The 18,759-nt window shown below is 40.9% G+C and overlaps 2 protein-coding genes across 3 annotated transcripts in view; one reads left to right on the plus strand and one right to left on the minus strand.

Annotated features, from left to right (window-relative positions):
* Positions 1-5,734: 5,734 nt before the first annotated feature.
* Positions 5,735-12,713, plus strand: nr5a5 (nuclear receptor subfamily 5, group A, member 5; the record flags this gene model as incomplete). Its single annotated transcript, XM_080775095.1, has 7 exons — positions 5,735-5,840; positions 6,993-7,108; positions 8,249-8,390; positions 9,505-10,250; positions 10,392-10,511; positions 11,495-11,642; positions 12,466-12,713. 7 exons carry the CDS (start codon positions 5,735-5,737, stop codon positions 12,711-12,713), a joined length of 1,626 nt encoding a protein of 541 aa, XP_080631221.1.
* Positions 12,714-16,094: 3,381 nt separating this feature from the next.
* The window catches only part of camsap3 (calmodulin regulated spectrin-associated protein family, member 3), a 35,171-nt gene continuing 32,506 nt past the window's right edge, over positions 16,095-18,759 (minus strand). For both annotated transcript variants that reach the window (XM_080776044.1, XM_080776045.1), the window contains 6 exons: positions 18,403-18,527; positions 17,724-18,013; positions 17,474-17,567; positions 16,833-16,948; positions 16,615-16,733; positions 16,095-16,425 (listed from right to left, as the gene is read on the minus strand). In XM_080776044.1, coding sequence (XP_080632170.1) covers positions 16,126-16,425; positions 16,615-16,733; positions 16,833-16,948; positions 17,474-17,567; positions 17,724-18,013; positions 18,403-18,527 — 1,044 coding nt within the window. In that variant the 3' untranslated portion in view covers positions 16,095-16,125. The remainder of the gene's footprint in view (positions 16,426-16,614; positions 16,734-16,832; positions 16,949-17,473; positions 17,568-17,723; positions 18,014-18,402; positions 18,528-18,759) is intronic.

Here is an 18,759-nt window from a genome sequence, read left to right on the forward strand (position 1 = left end):
GCGCGCTATAGTATGCCGTACGATATGGGCTATAGCCCACGGTCCAAAATGATGAGAAACGAGGCTAACTTTTTTTTTCAAAATTTCAAAAAACATGGGCTATAACCCACCGTTTTTTTCATTTTTCATTTTTTTCAAATCCTCAAAAATGATGAAAAACGGCGCGCCATAGTATGCCGTACGATATGGGCTATAGCCCACGGTCCAAAATGATGAGAAACGAGGCTAACTTTTTTTTTCAAAATTTCAAAAAACATGGGCTATAACCCACCGTTTTTTTCATTTTTCATTTTTTTCAAATCCTCAAAAATGATGAAAAACTGCGCGCTATAGTATGCCGTACGATATGGGCTATAGCCCACGGTCCAAAATGATGAGAAACGAGGCTAACTTTTTTTTTCAAAATTTCAAAAAACATGGGCTATAACCCACCGTTTTTTTCATTTTTCATTTTTTTCAAATCCTCAAAAATGATGAAAAACTGCGCGCTATAGTATGCCGTACGATATGGGCTATAGCCCACGGTCCAAAATGATGAGAAACGAGGCTAACTTTTTTTTTCAAAATTTCAAAAAACATGGGCTATAACCCACCGTTTTTTTCATTTTTCATTTTTTTCAAATCCTCAAAAATGATGAAAAACTGCGCGCTATAGTATGCCGTACGATATGGGCTATAGCCCACGGTCCAAAATGATGAGAAACGAGGCTAACTTTTTTTTTCAAAATTTCAAAAAACATGGGCTATAACCCACCGTTTTTTTTCATTTTTCATTTTTTTCAAATCCTCAAAAATGATGAAAAACTGCGCGCTATAGTCTGCCGTACGATATGGGCTATAGCCCACGGTCCAAAATGATGAGAAACGAGGCTAACTTTTTTTTTCAAAATTTCAAAAAACATGGGCTATAACCCACCGTTTTTTTCATTTTTCATTTTTTTCAAATCCTCAAAAATGATGAAAAACGGCGTACCATAGTATGCCGTACGATATGGGCTATAGCCCACGGTCCAAAATGATGAGAAACGAGGCTAACCTTTTTTTTCCAAATTTCAAAAAACATGGATTATAACCCACCGTTTTTTTCATTTTTTCATTTTTTTCAAATCCTCAAAAATGATGAAAAACGGCGTGCCATAGTATGCCGTACGATATGGGCTATAGCCCACGGTCCAAAATGATGAGAAACGAGGCTAACTTTTTTTTTCAAAATTTCAAAAAACATGGGCTATAACCCACCGTTTTTTTCATTTTTCATTTTTTTCAAATCCTCAAAAATGATGAAAAACTGCGCGCTATAGTATGCCGTACGATATGGGCTATAGCCCACGGTCCAAAATGATGAGAAACGAGGCTAACTCTTTTTTTCAAAATTTCAAAAAACATGGGCTATAACCCACCGTTTTTTTCATTTTTCATTTTTTTCAAATCCTCAAAAATGATGAAAAACTGCGCGCTATAGTATGCCGTACGATATGGGCTATAGCCCACGGTCCAAAATGATGAGAAACGAGGCTAACTTTTTTTTTCAAAATTTCAAAAACATGGGCTATAACCCACCGTTTTTTTCATTTTTCATTTTTTTCAAATCCTCAAAAATGATGAAAAACTGCGCGCTATAGTATGCCGTACGATATGGGCTATAGCCCACGGTCCAAAATGATGAGAAACGAGGCTAACTTTTTTTTTCAAAATTTCAAAAAACATGGGCTATAACCCACCGTTCTTTTCATTTTTCATTTTTTTCAAATCCTCAAAAATGATGAAAAACGGCGCGCCATAGTATGCCGTACGATATGGGCTATAGCCCACGGTCCAAAATGATGAGAAACGAGGCTAACTTTTTTTTTCAAAATTTCAAAAAACATGGGCTATAACCCACCGTTTTTTTCATTTTTCATTTTTTTCAAATCCTCAAAAATGATGAAAAACTGCGCGCTATAGTATGCCGTACGATATGGGCTATAGCCCACGGTCCAAAATGATGAGAAACGAGGCTAACTTTTTTTTTCAAAATTTCAAAAAACATGGGATATAACCCACCGTTTTTTTCATTTTTCATTTTTTTCAAATCCTCAAAAATGATGAAAAACTGCGCGCTATAGTATGCCGTACGATATGGGCTATAGCCCACGGTCCAAAATGATGAGAAACGAGGCTAACTTTTTTTTTCAAAATTTCAAAAAACATGGGCTATAACCCACCGTTTTTTTCATTTTTCATTTTTTTCAAATCCTCAAAAATGATGAAAAACTGCGCGCTATAGTCTGCCGTACGATATGGGCTATAGCCCACGGTCCAAAATGATGAGAAACGAGGCTAACTTTTTTTTTCAAAATTTCAAAAAACATGGGCTATAACCCACCGTTTTTTTCATTTTTCATTTTTTTCAAATCCTCAAAAATGATGAAAAACTGCGCGCTATAGTCTGCCGTACGATATGGGCTATAGCCCACGGTCCAAAATGATGAGAAACGAGGCTAACTTTTTTTTTCAAAATTTCAAAAAACATGGGCTATAACCCACCGTTTTTTTCATTTTTCATTTTTTTCAAATCCTCAAAAATGATGAAAAACTGCGCGCTATAGTATGCCGTACGATATGGGCTATAGCCCACGGTCCAAAATGATGAGAAACGAGGCTAACTTTTGTTTTCAAAATTTCAAAAAACATGGGCTATAACCCACCGTTTTTTTCATTTTTCATTTTTTTCAAATCCTCAAAAATGATGAAAAACTGCGCGCTATAGTATGCCGTACGATATGGGCTATAGCCCACGGTCCAAAATGATGAGAAACGAGGCTAACTTTTTTTTTCAAAATTTCAAAAAACATGGGCTATAACCCACCGTTCTTTTCATTTTTCATTTTTTTCAAATCCTCAAAAATGATGAAAAACTGCGCGCTATAGTCTGCCGTACGATATGGGCTATAGCCCACGGTCCAAAATGATGAGAAACGAGGCTAACTTTTTTTTTCAAAATTTCAAAAAACATGGGCTATAACCCACCGTTTTTTTCATTTTTCATTTTTTTCAAATCCTCAAAAATGATGAAAAACGGCGTGCCATAGTATGCCGTACGATATGGGCTATAGCCCACGGTCCAAAATGATGAGAAACGAGGCTAACCTTTTTTTTCCAAATTTCAAAAAACATGGATTATAACCCACCGTTTTTTTCATTTTTTCATTTTTTTCAAATCCTCAAAAATGATGAAAAACGGCGTGCCATAGTATGCCGTACGATATGGGCTATAGCCCACGGTCCAAAATGATGAGAAACGAGGCTAACTTTTTTTTTCAAAATTTCAAAAAACATGGGCTATAACCCACCGTTTTTTTCATTTTTCATTTTTTTCAAATCCTCAAAAATGATGAAAAACTGCGCGCTATATTATGCCGTACGATATGGGCTATAGCCCACGGTCCAAAATGATGAGAAACGAGGCTAACTTTTTTTTTCAAAATTTCAAAAAACATGGGCTATAACCCACCGTTTTTTTCATTTTTCATTTTTTTCAAATCCTCAAAAATGATGAAAAACTGCACGCTATAGTATGCCGTACGATATGGGCTATAGCCCACGGTCCAAAATGATGAGAAACGAGGCTAACTTTTTTTTTCAAAATTTCAAAAAACATGGGCTATAACCCACCGTTTTTTTTTCATTTTTCATTTTTTTCAAATCCTCAAAAATGATGAAAAACTGCGCGCTATAGTATGCCGTACGATATGGGCTATAGCCCACGGTCCAAAATGATGAGAAACGAGGCTAACTTTTTTTTTCAAAATTTCAAAAAACATGGGCTATAACCCACCGTTTTTTTCATTTTTCATTTTTTTCAAATCCTCAAAAATGATGAAAAACTGCGCGCTATAGTATGCCGTACGATATGGGCTATAGCCCACGGTCCAAAATGATGAGAAACGAGGCTAACTTTTTTTTTCTAAATTTCAAAAAACATGGGCTATAACCCACCGTTTTTTTCATTTTTCATTTTTTTCAAATCCTCAAAAATGATGAAAAACGGCGTGCCATAGTATGCCGTACGATATGGGCTATAGCCCACGGTCCAAAATGATGAGAAACGAGGCTAACCTTTTTTTTCCAAATTTCAAAAAACATGGATTATAACCCACCGTTTTTTTCATTTTTTCATTTTTTTCAAATCCTCAAAAATGATGAAAAACGGCGTGCCATAGTATGCCGTACGATATGGGCTATAGCCCACGGTCCAAAATGATGAGAAACGAGGCTAACTTTTTTTTTCAAAATTTCAAAAAACATGGGCTATAACCCACCGTTTTTTTCATTTTTCATTTTTTTCAAATCCTCAAAAATGATGAAAAACTGCGCGCTATAGTATGCCGTACGATATGGGCTATAGCCCACGGTCCAAAATGATGAGTAACGAGGCAAACTTTTTTTTTCAAAATTTCAAAAAACATGGGCTATAACCCACCGTTTTTTTCATTTTTCATTTTTTTCAAATCCTCAAAAATGATGAAAAACGGCGTGCCATAGTATGCCGTACGATATGGGCTATAGCCCACGGTCCAAAATGATGAGAAACGAGGCTAACTTTTTTTTTCAAAATTTCAAAAAACATGGGCTATAACCCACCGTTTTTTTCATTTTTTAATTTTTTTCAAATCCTCAAAAATGATGAAAAACTGCGCGCTATAGTATGCCGTACGATATGGGCTATAGCCCACGGTCCAAAATGATGAGAAACGAGGCTAACTTTTTTTTTCAAAATTTCAAAAAACATGGGCTATAACCCACCGTTTTTTTCATTTTTCATTTTTTTCAAATCCTCAAAAATGATGAAAAACTGCGCGCTATAGTATGCCGTACGATATGGGCTATAGCCCACGGTCCAAAATGATGAGAAACGAGGCTAACTTTTTTTTTCAAAATTTCAAAAAACATGGGCTATAACCCATCGTTTTTGTCAAATTGCGGAATTGCGGAAATTGCGGAAATTGCGGAAATGGTAATAGCGGAAATTGCGGAAATGGAAATTCTGGAAATGGTAATTGCGGAAATTGCGGAAATGGTAATTGCGGAAATTGCGGAAATGGAAATTCTGGAAATGGTAATTGCGGAAATTGCGGAAATGGAAATTGCGGAAATTGCGGAAATGGTAATTGCGGAAATGGTGGAAATGGAAATTGCGGAAATTGCGGAAATGGAAATTGAGGAAATTGCGGAAATGGAAATTGCGGAAATTGTGGAAATGGTAATTGCGGAAATTGCGGAAATTGCTCTTCACTTATAGCTATCTATTTTCAGGTAGATTGTTTTATTTTACTCAGTCAGCCATATCACTACTCATTTTTTTTCATGAAAAAGGTCATAGCTGGGTAATCTATTTTCAGGCAAATTGTGTTTATTGTATTTTATTTTACTCAGCCATAACAATTTATTAACATTTTTGCCAACTTGCTGGCTGGCAGGCAGGCAGAAATACTCATAGACAGACTGACTGACTGACTGACTGACTGACTGACTGGCTGTGTGTAGGAGTGCCAGTCAGGAGAGATTTTATGACACTCACTATGGATCAAAGTCCATTTGTGGGCCTCATCCAAGCATCAGTCCACCAGGGCTGCTCTGCCTGCCTGCCTGCCTTTCTCTGTCTCTCCCGCTGTCTCTGTCCGGGCTCCTGTTCTCTTTGAACATGATGAACAAACTGGTCTGATACGGGCCCATCTGTGCCCCTTCAACCAGAATGGAATTACCTTATCTTCACCACACAGAGCAGCAGCACCAGCCTCTGGCCCACTGTCCCGCCGAATACTCCCAGGATCTGTTGACTTTAGATGACTCTTCAACATGTGAGTACTGGCCTGAGGTAGCACTGCGGGTAGTGCTCTCACTGATTGACTCAATAGGGCAGAAGTAATTGCCTGACACAGAAACACAATCTGTTCATAATGTGATTCCTCTGAACTTCTGTGAAAGATGTTGACATCTTATCTACTTTGTCAAATGTAAATTGCAATCATTTAGATTCATATTCCATGTCAAACGCTAGCTGTATAAACAAAATAATATATGTTTTAATGTTTCCATTGACAGACCTTTTCCTATGACTGTTCAATTCATAAACTATGAGCATCATGGAGAATTATGTAAGAGTCATATCTGAGATTACAGTTTAGCCAATCAATCTGACTGATAAGATACTAGATGGTCCTATACCGCTATATAACTATTGTGTCATTAACTCCGCTATAAACCTGATCACATGACCCACTTACAGTATATGTCAATCGAGCTCTTTTATTCTGTCAAACCACTTGCAAACGATCTATATATAATCGATTGTATATTTAACTCATTAGATTCACAGATTTGAGATAATCCTCCATACCCACTGTACATAGGCCTACTGTATATCAGTCTCATATCCACTGTTGATAGTGGACATGAGACAACAGTATGTTCATGCTTATATTTAATGGTGACAGGTGTGTGTGTGTGTGTGTGTGTGTGTGTGTGTGTGTGTGTGTGTGTGTGTGTGTGTGTGTGTGTGTGTGTGTGTGTGTGTGTGTGTGTGTGTGTGTGTGTGTGTGTGTGTGGAGAGTGAGGGAGAACCCTGTTACTGAACAAACACTATAGTAACGATTACTATCAGAATATAAAGCTTAAACTTTGATAGAAAAACCTTTTGTTTTAATCAAGAAAATATGACTTCAGCAGTCTTTCTATTTTGGTCTACTGTTACACTTAATATTCAGGATTTTACAGTGATGATGTTTTTATGCTACCGTATGTTGTAAGCCCTTCTTCTCACAGCAAACAAGACACTTTATTACTTGCCAGTGTTAATGCTTTCAATTCATACTCATCATTGCAGCTTGCAGAGGAGTTTATTGGCTGAAAGACAGAATAATATGTACAGTGGTTCTGGTCTGTGAGTGACCTAATGTAAATCAAACTGGGGTTTAAAAAAAGGTTGACTGTTTTAATTCTTCCTTCTGTAGCCCAGGAGCTGAAAGCGGAATTGGAGACGAGGCCAGAGCCTGAGGAGAGCTGTCCAGTCTGTGGGGACAGAGTGTCTGGTTACCACTATGGACTGCTCACCTGTGAGAGCTGCAAGGTATAACTCTCTGCCACGCCAGGACTAGTTGGTGCACAGTAACAAAGTACACTTTTACTTTAATAATACAGGAGCAAATACTTATTTCATCAGTTGCACACCCCATGACACCTTGAATGCATGGATATTCTTGTGTTATTGTCGCATTCCTAAGCAATAATTTCATGACCGGTGGAGAGTCTCTGATAATAAAATAAAATAAATAAATAAAAACTCTCCATGAATTCAAGCCAAGGCTTCATGGGAGGTGTAATTGATAGAACATAAATATGTAGGTAGATACCCTCACAAAAACCAGTAATCCTGGTCTCTAAACTGCCTCCCCCTGGCCGGCCGGGGCGCCTGATGGAGGGGAAAGGAACTGGTTGGAATAACGTGTTCCTTCCACGCGCTACGTCCAACCAGGGAAACTTCCCCCTGTCAGGTGTAAAGGAGCAACTTGGACACTCAAGCATGAAGGAAGCATGAGTTAAGTCTGTTGCTCTCCCCAGGTTGGCGGAGGGTGTGTAGAGCCCAGGATCACAGTAGATGATTGACACAGGGGTGAAAAATGGGTTACAAAATCGTGGGATAAAAAAAAAAAGTTAAAAAAAAAAAAGAACATAAATATTATTTTGTGTGAACTACTCCTTTAAGTACTTTTATGTAATTTACTTGGATATTTGTTGATATTTGAAAGACAAATATTATACTTTTGACTCCACTACATTTCTAGGAAAGGAACCCCGGGACCAAAACGTAAAAGAAATGCATTATGAATTATTTTAAAGAATAGTGAAAAGTCTGATCTTCCAGCTCACAATGCAACATGCTGTGGGCTCGTGAATAGGTTCTTTTCACTTGTAGTTGAGTAATATTTGTCCATCAGAACTAAGCATGTGGCTTTGTAACCATGCAAGAGCATCAATTATGAATACGATATAGCTTTGTAACCATGCAAGAGCATCAGTTATGAATACGATATAGCTTTGTAACCATGTAAGAGCATCAGTTATGAATACGATATAGCTTTGCCATGGCTGTCTCCTCCATTTCTATGTACCTATGTGTTTCTCTCCACATTGCTCTCTCTCTCTCTCTCTCTCTCTCTCTCTCTCTCTCTGTGTCTCTGTGTGTGTCTCTCTCTCTCTCTCTCTGCAGGGCTTCTTTAAGCGCTCTGTGCAGAACAACAAGCACTACACCTGTGCAGAGAGACAGAGCTGCCCAATGAACCCATCACAGAGGAAACGCTGTCCTTACTGTCGCTTCCAGAAGTGCTTGGCAGTGGGCATGAAAAGAGAAGGTACATTGTGTTCTGTACACACACGCACGCACATGCATACGCACGTGCACACACACTTCATGGTACTTTTACTTTACTACTCCACTACATTTCAGAATAAATATTCATTTGACAGCAGCACACACACACACACACACACACACACACATACACACACACACACACACACACACACACACACACACACACACACACACACACACAATACTGAGGTGTGCTAGTAGGTATGATGTTGGAAGGGCAGGTTGAGGTTTGAAGTATAGCATAATCACGGTGATATTCAGTGCAAATTAGGCTACTGAAAGCTCTACAGCTTGAGCAATTTCCTAAACTTCCACTGACCAAAAATGGTAGAGATTTAACTGTAATATGAAATGGTCGCAGCAATATTCCCTCTGCTTCTATACTGTCCTCAACAAATACAAAGCACAGTCCCCCACAGACCGGGCAATGTTTGTGTAAACATGTATACACAACTCTTAACTCACAATGTGATAAACTGACCCATAAGGATTTGTATTAAACCTAATGCTGCCTATCGGCAGTGTTGGGCAGCTACATGTAGCTTAACTTCCTTTTAGTTATATATTTTATTGTATTTATTTTCCCAGTAAGGTCTACTATGATTCATTGTTATCTGCAGTGTTGGGCAAGTTAAGCTACATGTATCTGACCCAACATGCAGATAACAATGAGTCATAGCTAATAGGCCTATTAATGAACTTAATTAGACCTATTGCTTACTCCACTATACGTGCAGGTATTTATATCTTACTGGATAAAACATCAAATTAATAATTACATAACTAAAAGGAATAGTGTTGGGCTACATGCTGCCCAACACTGCCGGTCTGCTTCTAGGAATCAACTCTGCTGTATTGCGACATGCACTGCTGTGTTCAATTGCCATTCCTGTTCCTGTTAACCCATATGACTTATCTGTGAACTCATAAACCAGTGCTTGTGTAGCGTAGGCCATAATGACCTACATAAAACATCCTGACTTTGTATTACATCATGCATACGGTACAACATTTTACACCACCTGTTAGACTAGAGAATCACTCTTTTATATTTTCAAATGCACTAATTAATTAACTTGGTCTGTCTCCAGCGGTGAGAGCAGACCGTATGAGAGGTGGCCGGAACAAGTTTGGCCCTCTCTACCGGCGGGACAGGCAGATGAAACTGCTAAGGGCTTATCACCCGACAAATACTGCCTCCTACAGGATCAAGATGGAAACTACACAAACACACCGACTCACAGCTTCGAATGACATCCACCCCATGTCCAGTCACACCATGGTCCCCTTGTCCGCTGACCATTTCCACCAATCTCAAGTCTATCCCTGCTCTGGCATGGGCCAGTCATTTGTCTCCATGCCTCTGGACTACACTGTGAACGCAGAACGGGAGTCGGCATCTCCATCTCCATGCCCCCGTCTGTACCACCGGACCTTCCCTGGGTTCCCCCAGGAGAAGAGAGAGATGTCTTATGCTTCTACAACCCCTCTGACCCACCCGGCAGCCAGAAATGTATTCCCACCACTGAGCACACCGACGCCACCGTACAGCTTGACGCCAAGCTCAACTCCTTCTCTGACACCATCTTCAACTCCACTCCCAGTCCCTGCCCCAGTGTCCACTCCTCCAGGCAACCTTCTTACACAGCTTCTGGAGGGAGAGCCAGACGAGAGCCAGCTGTGTGCCAAGGTCCTGGCCAGCCTGCAGAGAGAACAGGCCAACCGAGGCAAACACGACCGCCTCAACACCTTCAGCATCATGTGCAAAATGGCTGACCTGACTCTGTTCGGACTGGTGGAGTGGGCCAGGAATAGTGCCATCTTCAAGGAGATCAAGGTATAGAAACAACTGCTACTTTTACCAGTTAGATGTGCGTGTGTGCGTGTGTCTGTGTGTGTGCACGCATGAAAAAACAGCACTTTTTGAGCATTTCACAGTGAAAGTGTTTTGTGTGAACTACATGGATGCGCCTTACAGGTAGAGGACCAGATGGTGCTGCTGCAGAGCTGCTGGAGTGAACTGCTGGTCCTCGACCACCTCTGTAGGCAGGTCACTTATGGCTGTGAGGGCTGCATCTACCTCGTCACTGGACAACAGGTGAGATGTAGTTATAGTCTAATAATCAGAGTTAACACAACGGGTTGCACTGTATACACATCAGAATATTACTATGCTGTATAGACCTGATCAGCAAGTAATGCCTGTCTTTATACTTAATTTGGAAGAAAACAACAGATTTCCAGCTGAAAAATGCCATGTGATAATGTAAGGCCAAACGGAATCTGCTGGTCTTTTTCTGTTTTTCTGCAGTGATTCCAGAGGAAAATCTGCGGGATCTGCAGTGTTTTCTTTTCTTTTAAGGTTTAAGACAGTTATCCAGGACTGTGATCAATTTGTTTAGAGCAAAAATAACTCTAAATATGCTAAATAAACCTTAAAGGAGCATTCAGTGATTTGGAAAAACCCCTGGTCCGCCCCGGTAACAAGATGTGCACATGCACGCACTGCAGTGGAGGGACACTCGACAGGCCAACAGCACACACACCAAGGCCCGCCCCCGCTCGATCATGATTGGTGGAAGGCCCCTCCCTCTCTATCCTGATTGGATGAAGGCTGGGCCACCCAGCCAAAAACGAAACCTAAGGTGTTAACCCCAGGGGTTAACTGGGGACAGGGAGAAACTCCTTATATGGTCAGCACACTATAGTAGGGACTAGGATTATCACAACAAAACAAAATAAATAAGTGATATTTGAATTAAGTGAAATCACTGAATATACATTTAAATATTCTCGTCCAGAGCCTCCAGACCAGCTCACAACATATTAGTCAAGTCAGCAGTAGAGAATGAGGGGAGATGGGGCCACTGTAGCCCAAGATTTAGACTGGGCTACGTCCACTGGTTAATATTACGCATGGCCTGGGTAAAATAGGCTAAACTACAACATGAACGTGTTTTCATTGGAACACCGCGGCCGCGTATTCCGTTCGGCTAAGTGATATTAGGCTGCACATATATTTTTCAGGACCTAATAAAATATGTGATTCTGATCAACATTCCTTCCATGACATACCTGCAGATCGAGGTGTGGAATATTCTTTCCCAAGCCGGAGTGACTCTGAGCAGCCTGGTGTCGCGGACTCAGGACCTGGTATACAAATTGAAAGCACTCAAATTTGATAGACAGGAGTTTGTCTGTCTTAAATACCTGGTTCTGTTCAACCCTGGTGAGTTTTTCCCTCTAGAGAAACTCAAGGGAGCTCTTCAAATGAAGCTCTCTAATCTTGTAACCTAAAGCAATACTGTATGATTGCAATGATTTATCATTGCTATGGAAGTGTCCTGTGCGTTGTCATTAAGGGTGTTTTAGTGCACTGAAACAAATTCCAATCAACTCTGTTGACATGGCAATAAAGTCTTGAATCTTGAATCTTGGGTGCATGCGTTCTCTGTGCCTGCAGTGGCAGAAGTAGTCTGATTTTGTACTGAACAGTACAAGTCCTGTATTCAGAATTTTGCTTTAATAAAAGTACAAAAGTCCTGGCATCAAAATATATTTAAAGTACAAAAAGTCAAAGTACTTAAAAAGTAAAAAAGTACAATATATGCATCCGAATCTCAGATGCAAATCACAGACTCAGGAAGCTCAGATGCAAAACCACTATATCTCAGATTCTGAGATATAGTGGAGCAGAAGAATAAAGTATATAATTATTTTTAAATGTACTAAAACTACCTCAATATTGTAGGCTACTTAAAGATTGAGTGCCGTGAGATGATGGTGCCACTAAAGTGGTGTATTTTCGATTGGGCCTTTTGACTCAAAGGCTTTCAGTTTTCAGGAAGACACCAAAAAGACACAGTGAAGACATATTTGAATATTCTAACCACTGTGCGTCTATTAGAGTTTTGTTAACTCTTACTCCATACACATACAACACTGAAAAAGTACAAAAAAATCACAGCACTACTCTATCTTCAAGTACAGTTCTTGAGTAAAGGTGGTCTAATTACTCACGTTCCACCGCCGGTCTTCTCTGTGCACTACAGATGTGAAGTCGGTGCGGAGCCGCAGTCAAGTGGAGCACACCCAGGAGAGGGTGAACAGGGCCCTGATGGAGCACACGCAGCGGACTCATCCGGGACACGCAGACAAGTTTGGCCAGCTGCTGCTTCGGCTACCCGAGGTCCGCAGCATTAGCCTGCAGGTGGAGGAGTACTTGTACCAGCGACACCTACTGGGAGACCTGCCCTGCAACTCCCTGCTCACCGAGATGCTGCACACCAAGCACAGCTGAGAGAACAACCCTGTCATCTGCATTTCCCTTTCCTTGACTCCTTTGAGACAGTTCTACTGATCAGAGCAGTCCTGAGGTGAAGTTAAACATCCGAACCAGGACCAAACATGGAAGAGGATCCTTTCTGAATGTGCAACGCATCACCCAAGAAGCCATTATCAGTAACAGTATTAATTAACAAACCTATGAAGCCAAAGGATTATTTTTCTGCATTTTGTTTGGATTAGCTACACTGCCCAACATGTAAACTTGGGACTTATTTTATGGATGGTAAGACAGAAAAACAAAAAAACAAACTAAAAATACCTTTCATTAGTATCCTTAAAACAAGTGCCAAGTTACTGATTGCTACCAGAAATATGTTTGAAATAAAAATAAATTTAGTTTTTAAATGTGCCTATTCAAATTATTCTCTAACGTGCACCCATTTTCACAATGTGTTAACATTTGAACATATGGATTATAATGGTTTCGATAATACCCAAGATTTGGCCTATTGCCACCGACATTAATGGTATGAACTGAAAACACAAACATGGGTAACAAAACAAATATGCAACGAAACTTGGAAAGCATGGAAATCAAATCAAATCAAAGATGAGCATGATTTAAAAATGATTTTTATTTTTTGTTCCTCTGGTCCAGTTGCCAGGGAGAGATTGGTAATCAAACAGTCTATGAAACAAACAGATACTCTGCCACCACAGAGATAACAGAGCAAAAAGAAAAGGACATCCATGTTAGACATGACATTTATGAAATGAATGAGTGAACAACAACCTTAAACCAAAAAAGGACATAAATAATACAATCTGAAACTAAACATCAAATGCACCATCTAATCCATACCCAATAAATACACCTCCAGGTGACAGGATCTCTAGAGAATTGCACAGGATCAACTTACATAAAATGTTCAGCTACCACATTTCTTAACAGATACGGTATATACAAACTCCCACAAGTTTCATCCACTTTCCCACGCGTGCAGTTTGAATCAATCGTCTAACCAATTTTCTCTGCAACTGCATTAATACGCATGATTTTTCCACACATCTGCATTGGAATCTGTGAAACGCAACACATTTGTTGGAGGCAGTGTTATATGTCAGGCAGGCAGCTGCCGCTGCTGTAGTGCTTTAAGGAGGCAAGGGGGACAGGAGCAGGCCAAATGTCCACAGCATGGACAGGTAAAAAAAAAAGCATTTGGCCTATTTTATTTCATCAGTCTGCCTACACAAGCCCCACGTTGTGGGGTAGGAAAGGGCTGATACAGTCCTGAATAATCCTTCATCAAGAAAAAGAATGCAGTTTAGTGTCTGAAGAACACATACGCTTATTTATAGACAACGACACAGCTTCTTCATGAACTACCAGGGTTTATTATTCCCTCGCTTGAGAATAGTTCAGCAAGTCTCTCAGCTATTGGACAATTTCAATTCATTCTCACTCGCTCATTCTCCTCTCAAGCAAACAAACATACGTACGTCTCACTAAATGAGTAAGCAGCAGGCTAGCTTATTTGTAGCTTACAAAGGTCAACTTACTTTATACAAATTATTGTCAAAAATGAAAAGAATCGGCAATAAACGGCATTCATTATATATTAAATCAGCATTGATTATCTTTTTCACACAGATCGAGCCAGGTATTGTTCAACATAATATAAAGCCCTCCTTCATGTTCCAGTATTTGTTTTTTCTTCTCGAGATGAGCTCAGGTAACATTTCTATTAATTACATGTACATATCAAAAATGGGTAAATAAACCAACTAAGGGGGAAACAGTCTGATGCATTTCAGCTCCCAAGGCTGAAGCGATTTGTCCAGCAAAACACATGTCAAAATTAGTATCAAAAGAACATCCAGATGTCTACAGCTGAAGTAGAGTTGGAGCTGAGTGAAGCTCGCTCCTACAGAGGCACAGGCAGTTTGTAGGTGGAGAAGTCCACCGACATCCACAGCAGCCATTCATAACGCCACACTCCATGTGGAGCCCCCGACCCCCACCCCACCAACCCAATAGAGCATTTAATGGTTCTGACTAACCAATGAAATCACCCCTGGGAGGGAATGAGTGGTTAGCGAATTGTGCCCTACATTCATAAGAGAGCAGTATTACCTGCTACTTTTCAGCTGAGATCTCCGATCTGAACTGAGCGCCGAGTTACCTCTCTCAGATATGAGAGAGAGAGAGAAAGAGAGAGAGAGAGAGAGAGAGAGAGAGAGAGAGGGAGGGAGAGAGAGAGGGAGGGAGAGAGAGGTTCCTGGAAGAAGAAAAGGCAGCAAAGGGTATAGCAAGAGGAATAGAGGGGTAGGACCAGTCTGGCCCAGAACACTGTTCTGGCTGGTCCCATTGGTGAGAATGTTACTCTCACCGTGAGAGTCCCATATAGAGCAGTGGTTTCCAAACTCCTCACTGGGGTTTCCATGGGTTACCTCAGCTAAATGAGTGTATAAACGTTAACTGTAACCACTAGCATTTCAACCAGGTGTAGAGACATTTAGACAATATCATAGTCATACCTAATGAGTGATAAGAAAGATAGTCCTCAGGACAAACTCATGTCTAGTCGAGGGCTGTGTGTGTGCACGTACAGTACGTGCACGTGTGTACGCACAGGGTGGGAATTTTTGAAAACATTTGAAAACCACTGCCCTAGAGCAGTGGTTCCCAAAGTGGGGTCCGGGGACCCCTAGGGGTACTTGAGGGAGTTCCAGGGGGTCCCCTAAATTATAGGAACCAAATTGACCCTTATGGGTCTGTAACTCAGAGTGTACAAATGGAAACAAATTGACCCTATTTGTACACAGAGTTAAATTAACAGTGATTTTACATATAAATTGGGGGTCCCCGAGATGGAAATGCCATTACATAGGGGACTGTAGCCTAATTCAGGTCAAATCGGGGCCCTTGAAATTAAAATAGTTGAAAATCACTGCTAGAGCCGTAAAAATCTTCTCTTATGGGGGTCCTTGTCATATATTTTCAAATAGGGGGCTAATGGGTATCATTTTGGGGGTCCTTGACATGAAAGAAATTGGGAACCACTGCCCTAGAGGACTGTGTGAAGGGTAGTCAGGGTGACTGGTAGAGGAGAAAGAAAAATCTAATCACATTATTTTACAATCTAGGTAGAACTGGCTGAGTGAATTGCTGCTGGAGTTATATAAATGGCTGTAGTGACTGATTGGCCTTTTGTCTCTTGGCATATGGAAATAGTTTCTTTTCTGTCAAGAAGTCCATCTGTGTGTGTGTGTGTGTGTGTGTGTGTGTGTGTGTGTGTGTGTGTGTGTGTGTGTGTGTGTGTGTGTGTGTGCGTGTGTGTGTGTGCGTGCATGTGTTGGGGGGGTCCAGTCAGTGGGGTGTAATGTCCCCGAATCAAAAGATCTTTACCAGATTTGAGCGGTCTCTATTTCATGGTGCCAAGCTTTTTGGGGGTTCCTGGGCGCTTCTGCCAAAAGTGACCGGGGATGGTGAAGGCGTCCACGCTCATGGACATGGTTTTGGACGGGATGGTGGTGAACTGCTTGCGGTCGGAGCTGTACTTGTAGATGGACTCTACCATCTCAGGCACAATGACGCGGGGGCCGGTGCCAGTGAGACGCACCATCTCCTCGGTCTCGGGGTTCATGGTGTACACAGCGCGGAACTGGCAACTGGCGTCCCTGAACAGGATAAGGAAGTGGTTGGCTGTGCTCGTCTCCATTTCCTTAAGAGGGAGAGAGGGAGAGAGAGAGAGAGAGAGAGAGAGACACAGAGAGATATCAAACCCACATGGTATCGTAAACATGCAGCAATCACATCGACCTACAACCTTGTGAAGCTCGATTTATATTTTGTCATACAACGGTGTATATTAAAATAAACGTCAAGGTCCCCAGGCCGTGTGGACTCTCACCTCTACAATCTTGTTTTTCTGTGGTTCATTGACCTTGCCGGCCAGGCAGCATCGAGAGATAGCGTTGTGGATGATGAACTTATTGGACTTAAAGCTAGGCTCCTTGTACAACTTTGGTCCTGCAAAACAAAAAACAAACAAATCATATTTAGAGAAGTCACATGTGAACAAAACACAACACCTGGTAGGTGACTAGGCGAGCTAAACTAATACCTCACCTGTATATTCCGGGATTGAGGCCGGAGACGATATATTTGAGCCAGTCTCCCAGTTTTCTCCGTTGTGATTGCTCATTCGCCCTGGTGACATGAGTCTGGAGGGGGAATGAGAGCGGCTAGATGGGCAAAAGAAAAGGGAGCTGAGTGAGTAAAGTCAGCTGTAATAATTATATTGAGCTGATTAGATTCAATATTCCATATCGACACCGTTGGGCAGAAACACAAACCGTTACTTTTGTTCCAAAGAGTCAAATGTAGCTATTATCTAGTCACACGCTTTTGGTAACACTTTAATGGTTAACTATAAATAAAACCCACAGGCAGTCTTAACCACTATTTGGGACACGCCATTATAGGTGAGGATTTTCAATAAAAAAAATTCAGCAGATCTACAATCTCAGAATGTGAGAGAAGCTATTTTTCCTACTGGCACGACACTATCAAGTCAAAAGAAATATTTAGGAAAAAACCTGATGACAGGTTTGTAATGAGGGCTAATCACTAAGTCACTTTTTAAAAATAAAAATAAAAAATAAAATAAGAATAACCCTGGGCACTGGAGAATAAAGTTTCTGTTCTCACGCAAACTGTCTGCATCCTCAGAAATGTTTAATAAATAATAAATTAAATTGGAAGGTTACCTGGGAGATTTCCTGACAGTCAAGTTTCCAGAGTCATTAGCCATGGAAGACAGGTTCATAGTGGAGTGAGAGTACACCTTGCTCAACTTAGTGCCTGTGTGGGTATAAGAATAAGACACAGAGTATATGAAGAGGAAGTACAGTAAGTAGAGCAATATAGACGCCGTGGGAACGCAGATTCTCCAAGTACGGGCTCAAGTAAAATACTCAATGAAAATTCAAAACAGTAGAAACTAAAGCAAGCATTTACCCATAAAGCCTTTGGCAGGACTGCGGGAGATGGCTGAGTCGTCGTGGAAGACAGTCTTGGGCCTCTGCTTCTTGACCCCGCGGACAGTGGTGGGTTTCTGCCTCAGGACCTTGTCCAGGTCATCCATGATCTTCAGTTGGTGTCTCCGCTCATACTCCTGCCTGGTGAAGTCTCCTCTGCGCTGGGGAGTACCCTCTGGTGGTGGGGTGCGTGCTTCGGGGGTGCCGGGGGTCCGTGGTCTGTCCTCGCTTTTGTCCCCCCAGCCTTCAATGATCATCCACTGAGGCTTGCTGATGTTGAAGGCGACAAAGACGTTAATGTCCCTGATATTTAGGCCCAAAGCCTAAATTAGCTAATGAAATTCACTTCCCGTTTCCTCCCTACATTTCTGTCAGTCACTGATGCTAAGAAATAATTCTGAGAATTAAAATATATCAACAATTGGAACAAGTTAGGCTTCAAAATTACACACCATTTATTATTCACAAGATGGGAAGGGGAGGTAATTAAACCCTAGTTAAAGTGTTCGACCTGAGATTAGGAGTTCAATTCTCTGGCTGGGTCATAAAAAAAAAAGCCAACCCTAAAGAAATTGATTAAATGAAACAAACTAAATGAAACCAAAACATCTGCAAATGGTATCCAACCATTATTTCCCTTCCTAAAACAAAAGTCTTACTTGGATTCTTTTTCTTTCTCCTGCTCCTGCTTGCGTCTCTTCATCTCCTCTGCTCTCTTCTGCTGCTTTTCCAGCAGGGCTGCTCTCCGCTGGGCCATCTCATCCTCTGGCTTCATCTTATCATCCTGTTTCAAGACATGATGCACAGATACTGTGAGGTCACAGCACTAACACCAAAAGCCTGATTTATAGTTAGTTGCACAGCTTGTCATGTACTGAAAACATCAGACCTACAAGCTCACAATGTGTCACGCTGCGACGTGGTTTTAGGTTGTAGATAGACTGTTTTTGTTAAGCGACACCCATGTGCAACTAAGTATAACTCAGGCAAATTGCTTTTCGGAAGTAGAAGAACAT

This window comes from Protomyctophum bolini (genome assembly GCF_963924005.1).
Source record: "Protomyctophum bolini genome assembly, chromosome: 11".
NCBI classification, from domain to species: Eukaryota; Metazoa; Chordata; class Actinopteri; order Myctophiformes; family Myctophidae; genus Protomyctophum; species Protomyctophum bolini.